The 16,169-nt window shown below is 43.5% G+C and overlaps 1 protein-coding gene across 1 annotated transcript in view; it reads right to left on the bottom strand.

Moving 5' to 3' along the window:
• Positions 1-2,384: 2,384 nt before the first annotated feature.
• LOC129701763 (short transient receptor potential channel 7) overlaps positions 2,385-16,169 on the bottom strand; it is a 69,358-nt gene continuing 55,573 nt past the window's right edge. Inside the window, exons 8-11 of the mRNA XM_055643176.1 lie at positions 13,860-14,075; positions 12,308-12,391; positions 9,196-9,271; positions 2,385-6,539 (exon numbers count right to left, since the gene is read on the bottom strand). Coding sequence (XP_055499151.1) covers positions 6,403-6,539; positions 9,196-9,271; positions 12,308-12,391; positions 13,860-14,075 — 513 coding nt within the window. The 3' untranslated portion in view covers positions 2,385-6,402. The remainder of the gene's footprint in view (positions 6,540-9,195; positions 9,272-12,307; positions 12,392-13,859; positions 14,076-16,169) is intronic.

Below are 16,169 nucleotides of genomic sequence, written 5' to 3'. Positions count from 1 at the left end.
TAGAAATGCCCTGCGGTGCGCGCTGCTGTGTACTCGGGGTTTGCGAGTGCGTTCGGGGATATGCGAGTGTATGCGCCTTATTTAGCAGTGTAATCAATTACTGAGTGAATCAAAACTGTTATCTGAATCCAGTGATTTATCGAACACAACATTTGGCGTAGTCGACAGGATTCAGATAACAGCCACGGTCATAAATAATGTTTAAGTTGAAGAAAGCAGTGGAGTCTGAAACTTGTATTCCAGGGTGGGTGGATAATACGGACGGGTTTGCTGGTTTGGCCCAATTCAATTGCTCAGTCCGGGACGCCGATCGACAGGTCCAATGCACAAAACAACAATCCTAATGTTACAATTGGACATAATATATTTGCACAGTTAAAAGAGTGGGTTTCCCGAGGAAAAGGGGAATCACAAAGGAGCATTATGGCTGTAGCTATCAATACTTAAATCTCTACATGAGAATCTTAAACAAAAAGAGCAAGAAGTAAAAAACCTGAACGATGAAATTGTTCGCCCTTTGAGTGACAGTTGTCTGCATGTTACTTGGGGCACTCCTTGCTACCGAACACCTTACGATGGGTGGGATAGTGGTTATGTGGCCTCACTTACCTATTATGCCTTGGGTTACCTATGGATGAGAAGGGAATAGAGGGTTATGGTACGAGTGCAGGCAGGTGGGACTAAGGGGGAAAAAAATTGTTCGGCATGGACTTGTAGGGCCGAGATGGCCTGTTTCCGTGCTGTAATTGTTATATGGTTATATGGTTAAGTCTGCCAACATCCCCCTTAAGGAAGATGCGCTCCTCTATTGTAAAATGGAAATGGTACATCTCTCATAGGACTGAGCGAGGCCCCGACCGTGTTAGCCGTCAGCATGAGGAGGTCATGGCCCCCCCTCCCCTCCCTTTGTCCGATGACAATACTGACTGTACACCGACTCCTGGGTAGTTGCCGACGGTCTGGCTGTATGGATGACACCGTGGCAGGCCCTGGGGTGGGAGATGCATAGCCTACACCAGCTAATGCCCGTGTATGGTCCCCCATGGGAAATTCAGTCTGACAATGGGTCCCATTTTACTGGTAACAAAGTACAACTGATAATGGGCAGCTGATAATGGGGTGCAGTGGACCATCCACATCCTGTACTACCCGCAAGCAGCAGGGCTGGTAGAGTGCATGAATGGTCTACTAAAGGAGCAGATACGTACACTAACTTCTTCCCACAGGCTCAAGAGAGTGGGCCCTTGTGTTACAGCAAGCAGTAAACAACTTGAACCAACGACCAGTGGAAGGGGGGACACATCTGGGTGTTGTAGCCGAGCCAGATGACGCCACACTGACGAAAGAACATCAGGAAGATGCCCGGAAGGTGTAGGTTTCGGTCCCCGGCTGGGAACCCCCTCGCAAGGGGGAAGTTATTGCCGCAGCGCAGGGCAATACGCGGTGACTTATTGTGACCGGGGAGGATAAACCTATATTGTCTACCTTTACAGCACTTAACCAGGCGAGGGTGAGGCTGCTCCGCCCTCTCTCTCTCTCCAGAACAACCGCGAGGCGCATTATGTATAGCGGACGATGGCGTGGGCTGATACTTCTGGCCGTGCTTGCTGCTCCACCGACTGTCTGCACAGAATCACACGCCTATCTCTCGCCCCTGCATGCGTACCTACGTAAACTAAGTGTGAACACTTGATGCACAGGTGCACATGTCCAACATCACAGGCAATAGGATGACTCTGGGGCGAGTAGAGGCAGGGCAGGCTATCCAAGCACTGAGTGCCGAAACGGTGGCAATACGAATTGTCGCCTTGCAGAATCGCGTGGCCCTGGGCTTCCAACTAGCCGAGAAAGGGGGGACTTGTGCTATCATAGGGAGAGGATGCTACACTTACATGCCAATGACAACGTTACAAACCTGGTGACCCACATACGACAACAGATTGAGGCCTTGAATAAAGTTGCCTGGTAAACAGTTGCACGATGAGGCCTCTGAGAGCGCATGGTGGTGTTGGGGGCAGATTATTATGTAATGGATGGTGGCTGGGCTTGTTGTAGTTGGCATAACATTCTGCAATTGCGTGCATCCCTACTGCCATGCGAGGAGTGCCAAGAGGGTGGTTTTGAGCCTGTGGGCCGAATGTAACTGGATTTGGGGTGTATGGGGTTAATATGAGGTGAAATTGTGTTCAAAACACCACTCTGCATGCTTGGGCTGATTAAAGGGGGCCAGTAAATCACGGGGATGTTTGCAAGGCCATTGAGATAAGCTTTGCTTTCACAGAGGCATCAGAAACTAGCTTGGTGTCTGATGGAACACATAACTAACTCTTTATGCCATGGGTAGTTATTGACACATAATTACCTCACATTCATAGAGATATAATTATTATACTGTACTTTTGAGTATTATTGTTTGTATACTCAGTAACATGTAGTTAAATGTACGTTGATGACTCCAAGGGGTGGAGTGTAGTGTAAGGGTTAAACTGACAATTTGAGCTAAAATGTGAAATGGAGTTATCTGCTAAATTAGTAGCCCTTCCTTCATTCCATATTCTCTCAAAAACAAGTTTCCAGATGTGTTATCTCCTCGTGCCTGTGACCATTGCCTGGGAACGCAGCCTTTCCCATGCCATTCTATGGGGGGAAGGTTGCGTTGGCGAACACAACACGATAATAGTTGGCTAGACCACCCGCGCCCCCTGCCGCTAGTAGCCCAGACACGTTGCAGACAAGGGGGGGCTTATGATTAGATCGGGGAGGGGGTAGTGGCGCGGTCTGCTCTGATAAGAAATGCCATAATGGATGGTGTTGGGCCACCTTTCGGTGAGAGAAGTTCAGCCTTGAACCTTGTCGCGAACGGTGCCAGGTGATCAAGAACGAAACATCATGTGGTGTGCTCTGATGAGTTTGCGAGTACGTACGGGTTTACGTAAGTGTGTAGAAATGCCCTGCGGTGCGCGCTGCTGTGTACTCGGGGGTTTGCGAGTGCGTTCGGGGATATGTGAGTATATGCGCCTTATTTAGCAGTGTAATCAATTACTGAGTGAATCAAAACTGTTATCTGAATCCAGTGATTTATCGAACACAACGGACCCAGTGGAGTGGAGGGGAGACCCTTTGGAGAGGAGGGCTGTGGGCAAGAGCTGGTACATGATAGAAACATAGAAAATAGGTGCAGGAGTAGGCCATTCGGCCCTTCGAGCTTGCACCGCCATTCAATATGATCGTGGCTGATCATCCAACTCAGTATCATGTACCTGCCTTCTCTCCATACCCCCTGATCCCTTTAGCCACAAGGGCCACATCTAACTACCTCTTAAATATAGCCAATGAACTGGCCTCAACTACCTTCTGTGGCAGAGAATTCCAGAGATTCACCACTCTCTGTGTGAAAAATGTTTTCCTTATCTTGGTCCTAAAAGATTCCCGCCTTGTCCGTAAACTGTGACCCCTTGTTCTGGACTTCCCCAACATCGGGAACAATCTTCCTGCATCTAGTCTGTCCAACCCCTTAAGAATTTTGTAAGTTTCTATAAGATCCCCCCTCAATCTTCTAAATTCTAGCGAGTGCAAACCGAGTCTATCCAGTCTTTCTCCATATGAAAGTCCTGACATCCCAGCAATCATGATAGTTTATCTTTGCCTGCTTAAAGGGCCTTGTGATTTTTAAACCTTGTTACTTATTTGCTGCAGGTGCAAAGTTGCAAGACTGGAAGAAAATCCACCAGCCTTTCCAAAGTAAATGTAATATTAGCATATGTGCAGGTTACAGAGTGATCTGATCTGATATTACATGATCAACCCTCCAGGAATAGATCCGATAGGTCTGGTAAATATATTCCTGGATTGCAACTGCGACTCATTTTGCACCTTACATTTTGACCCCATGTAATCGAGGAATGCTTGAGGGAGCCGGAAACCACAGTCCCGTGCGAGGAGCAAGGCCGGGAGGAACGTGAGCCGGGGTCTTACTTCCAGCACGCTCAAGGTCGGCTGTGGGAGGTATCCCAGGGGCACAAAGGTGGCCGGGCAAGAAGAGGAACGTCGGAACGCTGAACAATCCAGGGACTCGCCTGGATCAGGCGCTGCTCCATAAGACCTAGCTCGCAAACCGGACTTTGGAAATGGCACCAAATCTAGTGACTCCAAAATAATTTCACGGTGCTTTGCACATGTGACAATAAAACATTATTGAACTCTCCTGGACTGTGCAAACAATGTGATGTGGGAATATTTTGAAACATTGGATATAATTGCTCTCATTTGTAATTTGCTTTACTTGTGGATCAGATGTCTATCTGAATTGTCAAAGAGCAATGTTGAGAGAATACAAAGGGTCCCGAGTCCAACCTTTTCCTGTCCATTGCCTCCCCAGATGCTGCCTGAACCACTGAGTTCCTCCAGAACTTTGTATTATTCTCAAGATCGCAGCATCTGCTGTCTCTGTAATATTGGGTGTGTGGGTTTCATGGTTTATTGAGATGAGTGGGTTCTTGTGACGTAAAATGATTTCAATATTGTAAGTTTAAATATTATAACTCCAAAGGGTCTTCACTCCACTACAGTGGGTCTTGTGTGTTCGATAAATGATTTATATATAGATCTTTTTACAGGATTTCTGGGTTTTCACATGCTCTGCACAAAGTGTTCAATTACATTAAAAAATCACTCCAAAGGCTACTTTTATTTTGGTTTAAAAACAATACAATATACAAGAGACTTTCAACATTAACAGTTAAATATTGGTATACTCAAACATTTTGTTAATCTGTGCTAGCTACAGACGACTTTTGTATGTGTGGCCACAGCTGTAAAGGTTGGCACAGTGTTGCAGCTAATGGGGCTGCTGCCTCACAGCGCCGGAGACCCAGGTTCAATCCTGACCTCGGCGGCTGTCTCTATGCTGTTTGCTGCATGGATTTTCTCCAGGTGCTCCAATTTCCACCCACATCCAAAAGATCCAGGGGTTCAGTGGGTAAACTGGCCACCAAGAGTGTTGGTGAGTGGTGGAATGTGGAGGGAACTGATAGAATGTAGGCAGAATGGGATTAATGTAGGATCAGTGCAAAAGTGTGGTTGATAGTTACTGCGGACTCTGGTCTGAAAGGCTGTATCTCTTCTGTATCTCTTATGACTCTAAATGTAAAGAAAGGCAGACTTGCTCTTGCTTGTTACTATCTACCCCATTGGAGACCCTCGGACTATCTTTGATCGGACTTTACTGGCTTTATCTTGCATTATCTATGTTACTCCCTTGATCATGTACACTGGATGGCTTGATTGTAATCCGGTATTGTCTTTCCGCTGACTGGTTAGCACGCAACAAAAACTTTACACTGTACCTCGTTAAACGTGACAATTAACTAAACTCAGAAATAACAATGTTCAATTTATATTTTGCTTTCTGAGGAGTGATGTCCTTAAAAAACGTATAAATTAAGAGTTAAACAGCTTAAGCAGAATAAAAATAAACTGTGAGACCTCAAATCCAAGTTAATAGTATGACCCAAATAATTATGAAACCCCGAAAAAACTACAAAGGGGGGGAGTGTCAGTTATCCTTCTTAATCCAAAACTGAACAAAGTAATAAAGAATAAAATGCAAAGATGTAAGACAAAAAAGTGATTTCATAGCTTGTATTCTGGTATTTACTTTGTTGATGAAAGTTAGTTGGAAGTCTTGATAACTTTTTCCATACCACAATCATCCAAAGTGGTTTAAAAAAATGGATGGATGTTTTTAATTTGAGAGTTTTCATATTTATTAGTATTTTTGGTGTGTTCACAGTGGGATCCAAACATGGATTGATAGTCTTAAATAGCTAGAAAAGTAATTGATTTTCCACCAGTTTCCAGTAAACCTTAGTATATTCGGAGCATTCAGTTACTCCAGCACTTTGTGTCCTTTTGTGTAAACCAGCATCTGCAGTTCCTTGCCTCTATATATATATTAGGGGCACGCTCTTTTTGTGATTTAAAATAAAATGTTGTGACCTATTATGCAACCCGCTGCTACAAGCCCCATGTTTTTCTGGAATGGATACATTTTGGAGCAGGAGACAGTCAGCAGTTATGGAGGAGGTACCTACCTGGTGTACATGATTACTCATTGTTACTAGGCGCACAATTCAGCTGGAGATACCACAAATACACTCTCCACTTCCTTAGTGCTGATACCATCTCATCCTTCCCTCTTGAAGTTCAACCTGTTTTCATTATTTCCCTCTTTGCTGTCTTCTCGTAAGGAGGCGATCTAATTGGGCACAGCTAAATAAACTGGTTTCAAAAATACCAACGTACAAATTGACCCACTTTGTTGCCTTGTCTCCGACAATTCCTTTTGACCAAAGATCCCATTTCTTTCAAAGTGCACTGCAATAGACGTTCCATTCATTTCAATTATTTTTTCATGTTTTTGCCAAATTTGTCACCTAGTTGCTGAATGAGCTGTGCTAACTCTCCTGTCGCTTGTGACTTTTCCTCCAGGAGTTCGTAGCGAAGACTAGAAATGTCCTGTTTGATCTCCTTAAGTTCTCCTGAAATACAAACAGAACATTAGGATGCTGTTTCTGAAAATGCAGGTATAGCAAAATGTATGAGGACCATCGTCTTGGAAACACAGTATATACTGATGAAATACAGTATATTAATCATTATTTTCTACATCAGTAGAGAAGGTTCACCACTTGTTGTTCATCTCAAGTGAACAACAATAAACAGAACTGTTTTGGAGAGGGTGCAGAAGATGTTTACCACAATGCTGTCTGCATTAGACGGTATGTTAACTATGGGTAGAGGTTGGACAAATGTGGATTGTTGGCTCTGGAACATAAGAGGTTGAGGGGAGAACTGATAGAATTATGTTACAGTATGAGTGAATTTAGAAAATTGAGGGGGGATCTTATAGAAACGTACAAAATTTTTAGGGGGTTGGACAGGCTAGATGCAGGAAGATTGTTCCCGATGTTGGGGAAGTCCAGGACAAGGGGTCACAGTTTAAGGATAAAGGGGAAATCCTTTAGGACTGAGATGAGAAAAACATTTTTCACACAGAGAGTGGTGAGTCTCTGGAACTCTCTGCTATAGAAGGTAGTTGAGGCCAGTTCATTGGCTATATTTAAGAGGGAGTTAGATGTGGCCCTTGTGGCTAAAGGGATCAGAAGGTATAGAGAGAAGGCAGGTACAGGATACTGAGTTGGATGATCAGCCATGATCATATTGAATGGCGGTGTAGGCTCGAAGGGTGGAATTGCCTACTCCTGCACCTATTTTCTATGTTTCTATGAGAGGCATGGAGAGAGTCAATATTTGGATCCTTTTTCCCCGGGTGGAAAGTCCAAGATTAGAGCGCGTAGCTTTAAATTGAGAGGGTCAACGTTTAAAGGAGATTTGCGAGGCAATTTCTTACACAGGGGTCTGGGACATGCTCCCAGGGATGGTGGTGGAGGTAGATACAATAGTGGTGTTTAAGAGAGTTTTTTAGATATGCACTTGGATTTGGAGGCAAAAGAGATTACTGTAATTTGGCATCATGTTCCACATGGACATTGTGGGCCGAAGGGCCTGTTTCTGTATTGTATCATTCTTGTATTGTTCAAATGTACTGCCATGTGAAAGCAGACACAATATTGACATTTAATAGGCATTTAGACGGGTACAATACATGAATAGGCAAGGAATAGAGAGAAATGAATCAATTGGAGGGCTAGATTAATTTGGCATCACGATTAGCACAATAAGGGCCTCGTCTTGTTCTGTTCAATTTTTGAAGGCTGGAAAGCTCTATGTTTCATCATGGCACAAAAATAGGTCATTTGTCCCATTGAGTCCATGTCAATGGTTGCATGTGCAATCCATTTAGTCCCAATGTCTGGCTGTAACCCTTGTAGTCCTGTTTTTTTTCCCCCCTGTTTGACTGTCCAAGTAATTTCTATCACTCCTATGTGGAGCAAGATCATGACCTCTTTCTGTATTAAAAAGACCATTCTCTGTCATATTCTCCTTTAGACCCTGACTAAAATCCTAAACCGACCGGCATCTCCCTGTCCTTGTAAGATCTGTTAATGGCAACAGCTATTTTTTCTCTACCGTGTACATATTTATTATATCTGTCCTCAAATCACCTCTGCTCCAACAACGCAGCATCGCCATCTGGTAGCTGAACCATTATGGTTGTCCTGCACATCTCAATTTAACCGTGCTCTTTTGTACTTGCATAATCTTCAAAGGAAACTTAGAATAGATATATGATATGCATTTGACCATTTTGGCTCCATTTATTCCAGGAAGGATGTGCAAGTGGCAGTAACAGTTGCAAAACGCTTGGCAGCGCACTCAAGAGTCAAATAATTATCCTATAGAGCTTGACATTCACAAAAATAGTAAATTGTTATATTTTCCAATTGCTTTCTACTGGGGTTAGTTATTGAACAGAATTGAACCTCACCAATTGTCCAAGTCCAAACATTCAGGTGCCCATTTATAACTCCCTTTAAGCCTAGAGTCGCAAAAGGAAGCCATCCAGCCCATCATGTGTAGGAATGACCTGCAGATGCTGGTATAAACCGAAGATAGATACCAAAGATAAAGCTGGAGTAACTCAGCAGATCAGGCAGCATCTCTGGAGAGGAGGAATGTGCAACTTTATAGAAGGTACAGCACGAGAACAGGCCTTTCAGTCCACAATGATCTGTGCTGAACATGATGCCCCTGCATATTATATCTGCTCTAGTGTGTGGCCAATATTCTTTCAAATGTCCTCATTGAAACTTCTTCCATAATCCATATCCTACTTACCCTGTATATCCATATGCATATCCACCAGTCTCTTAAATGCCACTATCGTACCTGCCTGAGCATCCCCAAAGCATGTTCTGCACTTAAATATGATGCATGATTATTTTTTTAATTACAATTAAATTGTGGATGTGAGCTTCAATGGCAGAGTTGATTGAACTGGGTGCAGAGGCAACCACATATATTCTCTGGGTTTTGATTCATATCAGATTGGGCAAAGACTGTTGGGAACCAATTCCCCAAGTGGCTATAATGAACAATCCAGTGGACATTCAGCCACCACTATTGAGATTGACAATAAATTAAAAAAAATCATAGAGTATTTTAACATCTTTACATCAGCAGTCAAGACATGTGACTACTATTCCAATAAACTAACCACCATAACATACTTGCCTTCATTGACTTCATCATTTTCTCTATCAACCTGTGCTTTCAGCACATATCGCTTTATTAACCGCTTCATAATTCTCTGAAAAGCATTAAAACAAAATGTAGTTAATTTCTTATGCTGTACAGTTCTATGTCCTGCATCATATGGAAAGGTATCCATACCTCAATGAAAGTTTATGACATTTTGAACACAAAGATATGTTATTCTTGATGTATACTCATTTAAAACTCCTGCAATGCTAATCTACATTCTTTGTTTACAATGTAAAGCTGGGTTATTTGTAGCTATATCACTCTCAGAGAATCTTAGACAACTTATTCCAAACCCTAGACAAGATCCTTTCTGCAAATATCATATCATTCACCAACAAGGCCCTTCATAAAATAAAGTTCAAAGCAACAATTTTGTTGGTGCAGTAACTCAGAATGAGGCCCAGGTTTGATTCCAGCTAAACTGAGAATATGAAAATAATTTCAGACCAACTGTACAACTTTCCTGCCAAACACAGTTGATTAACCAAAGAGTTAACTTCACCCGTCCATTAACCCACACATCCAAAATGTCACCCATCCTTTTTCTCCAGAGATGCTGCCTAACCCATGAGTTACTCCAACACTTAATGTCTCTCGTGGTAACTTAAATCAATTAAAAAAAAATACACACATAGAGCGATAAAGTGTGGAAACAGGCTCTTTGGCCCAACTTGCCCACACTGGCTAACATGTTCCAGCTACACTAGTCCCACCTGCTGCCTGCATTTGGACAATATCCCTCCAAACCTGTCCTATCCATATACCTGTCTAATGGTTTCTTAAACATTGGGATAGACCCTGCCTCAACTACCTCCTCTGGCAGCTTGTTCCATACACCCACCGCCCTTTGTGTGGCAAAAGTTACCCCTCAGATTCCTATTAAAACACAGTTGGAAAATGTATATTAATGATTAAAAATATATATTAGAGATTTATTTTTGTAAAATAATGATGTAATGGGAAGTATCTTTTGAATTTGGGCAAAGAAAATGAAAGCTTCTGGAGAAACTGACCTGTTGGAGCAGATATGAGGGTGCTTTTTTACTGTTTAAGTAGGCAGCGAAAATGGGGTAAAAAATCTCTCCCATTTCCCACCCACGATACCCCCTGCCACAATGAGTTACAATCTTCAATATTAAGTATTTTCCAACTGTAATAAGCAATTTAGTGAAGATATCACGTCGCATTTTCGGGGAGAAACAGACGTGAAGATAATTAGTTTCATTGGTGCATTTGGGTCACATTAAATATTTTCATTTTATTATCATTGATTCTGTGGCAGACCAAGGAGAGACTTCTCTATCCTATATTATGATAGGAGAATGTCCTGGAGAATACTTCCTACAATATTTATTTTTCAAGCATTTGGTGACCTGCCGAGTCGACAAAATTGAGAAACTGCTTGTCTTTTTAGGCTGACCTCAATGCCCTGAGTTTTGTTGGGAGTCACTGGCTGGGCATGGAGGAGACAGTGGTGGTATCCTCACATAACTGCAGAGCCTATGTCAGTGCAGTAATCCAATAATGTCATTGTAAGATGCAGATGAAAGCACTCTCGTCTTTTGTGAGTCAAAGTGGTGAATTCATGCTTCACTGCCACGCTTAATTGTACAATATTAGATTCAAGATTCAATTTAAGATTCAATTTAATTGTCACATGTACCAATTAAGGTGCAGTGAAATTTGAATTGCCATACAGCCATAGTAAGTGAGAAAAACAACACTACACTCAGCCACGTAAAATAAAATTGAACATAAACATCCACCACAGCGGAATCCACATTCCTCACTGTGATGGAAGTCAATAAAGTCCAGTCATCTTCCTCCTTTGTTCACCCGTGGTCGGGGCTGAACCCTCCACACTTGCCATTGCCGACGGTCCGCTGTTCAAGCCCTCTCGTCGGGATGATCGAAACTCCGACGTCCCGAGTCGGCTGCGTCTTACTGGAGACCGTTGCTTCACAATGTTAAAGTCCAGAGGCCTCGCGATCCTCAGCAAAAGATCCCTGGCTCCGCGATGGTAAGTCCGCGCCGCGCCTGCGGCTTGAAGCTCCGGGCCGGTCGCCAGGGAAAGCCGCACCACTCCACGTTGTAGGCTGCAGGGGGGACGGAGATGCGACACGGAGAAAAATCGCATCTCCGTCGAGGTAAGTGACTGGAAAAAGTTTCCCCCGATCCCCCCACACGAAACATACCAAGAGACATGAAAACAAACATTCAAGACATACCTAAAATAATAAAAACAGAGAAGGGATGAGACCACCATTATGGGCGCTACCCAGACATTTTGACGCCATACTGAGAGTGTGCCTTCTTGTCAGGACTGCTGTACTTTTAATGAGACACTAAACCAAGATCCCCCTCAGTGGGATGGTAAAAATCCTACAGTGAGAAGATTTCTCTCCCTTTACCTTAGCCAATATTCCTCAAGATCATAACAAAACAAATTAACCCGTCATTCAACGGAGTACAATTTGTAGAATCTTATTTTGCCGTAGGATTTTGTCTCTGCAAACCATTACTCAAAAGTAATCGTGTTTATGAAACCCTTTTGGGGCAATGTGTTAATATAATATGGCATCAAATAAATGCAAGCTTCTTGTAAAATATCAGGATAAACTGATTATAGAAATATTCATGCAAGATCATTGTATTTAATTATTCATTTTTTTGTTTGAAATGCCAATGATCATGCATTGGTTGTGTTTAATTAATTCAATATGATTGATTTTTTATATCTTGCAATCACTACATCTTGCACATTGAATTATATGTAAGCCAGCCGAACGTCTCCCTCTTGAGGTATGTACAAGCAACTTAACATAACTGACGGAGTGGGTGGGTCAATGGAATTGACCCATTGAGCCAGTGGGTTCAATGGGTCAGATGAGGTGGTGGTAAAGAAACAATTAGACAGGTACATGGACAGGGCAGGTTTGGAAGGATTTGGGCCAAACGCGGGCAGGTGGGACTATTGTAGATGGGACATGTTGGTGGGTGTGGGCAAGTTGGGCCAAAGAGCCTGTTTCCACACTGTATGATTATGATTGAGACTACAATGCAATTTACACAGTTAACTAACCTGATATCTTGTTGGATTGCTGATCGGCTTTTTCAGACCATGTCCCTCGGCATGTCCAGGGTTCGATTGATAATGTTGACCTGGCTGGAACAAAATCAAATGTAGATTTATTTTGTAATAAAGACACGCTGTTTACAAAACCAACATGGCTCTTCAAAAATTTCATGTTACTTTTTTGCATATCTTTTAGGACAAAGGACAAAGGACATTTATTGGACACATCGGTTGGAAGCTGCATACTAAATCTCGTTGCACTGATGTGCAATGACAATAAAATTTATTATTATTATTTTTATTATTATTGTCACATACACCAATTGGTGCATTGAAATTTGAGTTATCATGCAGCAGACAAACAAGATAAACACAACACTATAGAATTTAACATCAAACTTAAAAAACATCCCCCCACAGCGGAATCAATGTTTCCCACTGTGAGGGAAGGCAACAAAGTTCAGTCCACTTCCTCTATGTTCACCCGTGGTCGGGGCCTATTGGGGCCTCCACAGTCGCCGCAAACAGTGGCCCGATGTTTCAGGCCCTCTCGCCGGAATGATGGAACTCCGGGGTCGGAAGAATACTCTCAGCGGCTTGGAGTTCTGAATCGGCTGCTTCCTACCGGAGACCGCGGTTCCCGAAGTCCACAGGCCGAGCTGGGCGGAGCTCCAACACTGGCGATCTCAGCGAAAGATCCCAGGCCTCCGTGGTGTTTAAAGTCAGCGCCGCCCGTGGCTGGAAGCTCCGCACACCACAGCTCCACGGTGTTAGAGACGGCCGTCCCAGCACTCTGGAGCTCCAACACGGCGACTCTAGTAAGGCATCGCCCGCTCCGCGATGGTACCTCAGTGTTGCTGAAGCTGAAGCTCTGGCCGATCTCCGGCAGGAAAGGCCTCGCCAATCCTGATGGTAGGCCATGAGGATGCGGCTCAGAGGGAAAACGCATCCTCGACCAGGTAGTTTCTCCCCCCTCCCCACCCCCCCCACACAAAAAGACTAAAAGACCTCCAAAACAGCTGCAGGCGAGGCTGCCACACTCGATGGTACCACCACTCGGAACTACCATTATTCATTTAGGTCAGAATGTCACAAGTGATAGAAGCAGAATTGGGCCATTCGGCTCATCAAGTCTACTCCACCAATCAATCATGGCTGATCTAACCCTTCCTAGCCCCATTCTCCTGCCTTCTCCCCCTAAACCCTGACACCTGATTTGTTCTATATCTCTCTCTATCACTGTCTATATCTCTGATTTTCCTTTCACCTGAACTCTCAGTCCCGACCCGAAACGTCACCTATTCCTTTTCTCCAGAGATGTTGTCTGTCCTGCTGCGTTACCCCAGCATTTTGTGCCTGTCTTCAAAAAACAACTAGGCGGATGTGAAAACATGTGAGGTTTGTTTCATGGTATGAAAAGGGTCAATAAAGGTCTTTAAATGATTAGTTTAATTAGAGGAAAACACTGCGAGTAGAGTTAGAATTAAATTATTTAAAAACTAATTTTAATTTTTGTGATCATGGTTCCATATATAAAATGCATAATTGTGTAATTTACCTTGGAATTCAGCATACCCATTTCAAGGTCGGCTTCTGATTTTTGCACATTGGATTTGCACAAATGAATAAGGCAGATTTTAATTTTTAACATAAAGTAGTAAACTGACTTTGGGCTTGGCACAAGGTTAAATGGAGCGGGCAGAGTTCTTCCTTCATCAAAGTAAGAGAGCCAGAGCTTAGCACGAGCAAATTTCCACTCAACATCTGCGTCCTCCTGTGTGAATATAAAGAGGTGGATCATATTATTTCATCAGAACCACTTTGGAAAGAGACCACCCATACACTACTGCTCACCTCCCCCCTCCGAACCTCCACCATCCCCCACATGCTGTCTCACCTAAGCCTCCGTCCACTCCCCTTCCCCCCTCTGACCCCAACTCCCACCCTTATTGTGTTTTCACCACCCCTCTCCGATACAGAAAGGTCTGTCCCTCCGCTCCCACCCCAACGAGTGCTGGGCCACCATAATGTAGGAGTGGTTCCAATTTGAGAAGGAGAAGGTTAAATTAGAATTGTCAGTGTTGCTGTTGAACAAAGGGGACTATGAAGGCATGAGAGAGGAGCTGGCCAAGGTAGACTGGAAAAGGATCCTAGCAGGAATGACAGTGGAACAGCAATGGCAGGAATTTCTGGGCATAATCCAGAAGATGCAGGATCATTTCATTCCAAAATGGAAGAAAGATTCTAAGGGGAGTAAGAGGCAACCGTGGCTGATAAGGGAAGTTAGGGATGGAATGAAACTAAAAGAAAAGGTGTATAACATAGCAAAGAGCAGTGGGAAGCCAGATGATTGGGAAACTTTCCAAGGACAACAGAAGGTAACAAAAAGGGCAATATGGGGTGAAAATATGAAGTACGAGGGATAGAAGGATAGTAAAAGCTTCTTTGTATGTTAAGAGAAAAAAAACTTGGTAAAGCCAAATGTGGGTCCCTTGAAGGCAGAAACAGGTTCAATTATTATGGGGAACAAGGAAATGGCAGAAGAGTTGAGCAGGTACTTTGGTTCTGTCTTCACTGAGGAAGACACAAACAATCTCCCAGAAATACTGGAGGACAGAGGATCTAGGGAAACAGAAGAACTGAAAGAAATTTGCATTAGGCGAGAAATAGTATTGGGTAGACTGATGGGACTGAAGGCTGATAAATTCCCAGGGCCTGATGGTCTGCATCCCAGGGTACTCCAGGAGGTGACTCGAGAAATTGCGGATGCATTGATGATCATTTCCCAATGTTCTATAGATTCAGGATCAGTTCCTGTGGATTGGAGGGTAGCTAATGTTATCCCACTTTTCTAGAAAACTCCTCCAGAAAACGGGGAATTACAGACCAGTTAGCCTGACATCGGTGGTGGGGAAGATGCTGGAGTCAATTATTAAAGAAGTAATAACAGTGCATTTGGATAGCAGTAAAAGGATTGGTTCAAGTCAGCATGGATTTATGAAGGGGAAATACTGCATGATTAATCTTCTGGAATTTTTTGAGGATGTGACAAGTAAAATGGATGAAGGAGAGCCAGTAGTAGTTTATCTGGACTTTCAGAAGCCTTTGATAAGGTCCCACACAGGAGATTAGTGAGCAAAATTAGAGCACATGGTATTGGGGGTAGGGTATTGACATGGAAAGAGATTGGTTGGTAGACAGGAAACAGAGTAAGAAAAAAAGGGTCCCTGTCAGAATGGCAGGCAGTGGTGAGTGAAGTGTCGCAAGGCTCGATGCTGGGGCCGCAACTATTTACCATATGTAATGATGATTTAGATAATGGGATTAAAAGTAACACTAGCAAATTTGCAGATGACGCAAAGCTGGGTAGCAGTGTGAACTGCGAAAAGGATGCTAGGAGGTTGCAGGTGTGACTAGGACAGGTTGAGTGAGTGGGCAGATGCATGGCAGATGCAGTATAATGTAGATAAATGTGAGGTTATCCACTTTGGCGGCAAGAACAAGGAGGCAGATTATTATCTCAATGGTGTCAGATTAGGAAAAAGGAAAGTGCAAGGAGACCTGGGTGTCCTTGTACAGCAGTCACTGAAAGTAAACATGCAGGTACAGCAGGCAGTGAAGAAAGCTAATGGCATGTTGGTCTTCATAACAGGATGATTTGAGTATAGGAGTAAAGAGGTCCATCTGCAGTTGTACAGGGCCCTGGTGAGTATTATGTGCAGTTTTGGTCTCCTAATTTGAGGAAGGACATCCTTGCTATTGAGGCAGTGCAGCGTAGGTTCACGAGGTTAATCCCCGGGTTGGCCAGACAGTCATATGAGGAATGATTGGAAAGACTGGACTTGCATTCACTGGAATTTAGAAGGAT

This window comes from Leucoraja erinacea, chromosome 11 (assembly GCF_028641065.1).
Source record: "Leucoraja erinacea ecotype New England chromosome 11, Leri_hhj_1, whole genome shotgun sequence".
Lineage (NCBI taxonomy): Eukaryota > Metazoa > Chordata > Chondrichthyes > Rajiformes > Rajidae > Leucoraja > Leucoraja erinaceus.
Note: the sequence above shows the minus strand (reverse complement) of the source record. Positions and strands in the feature narration are given on the sequence as shown.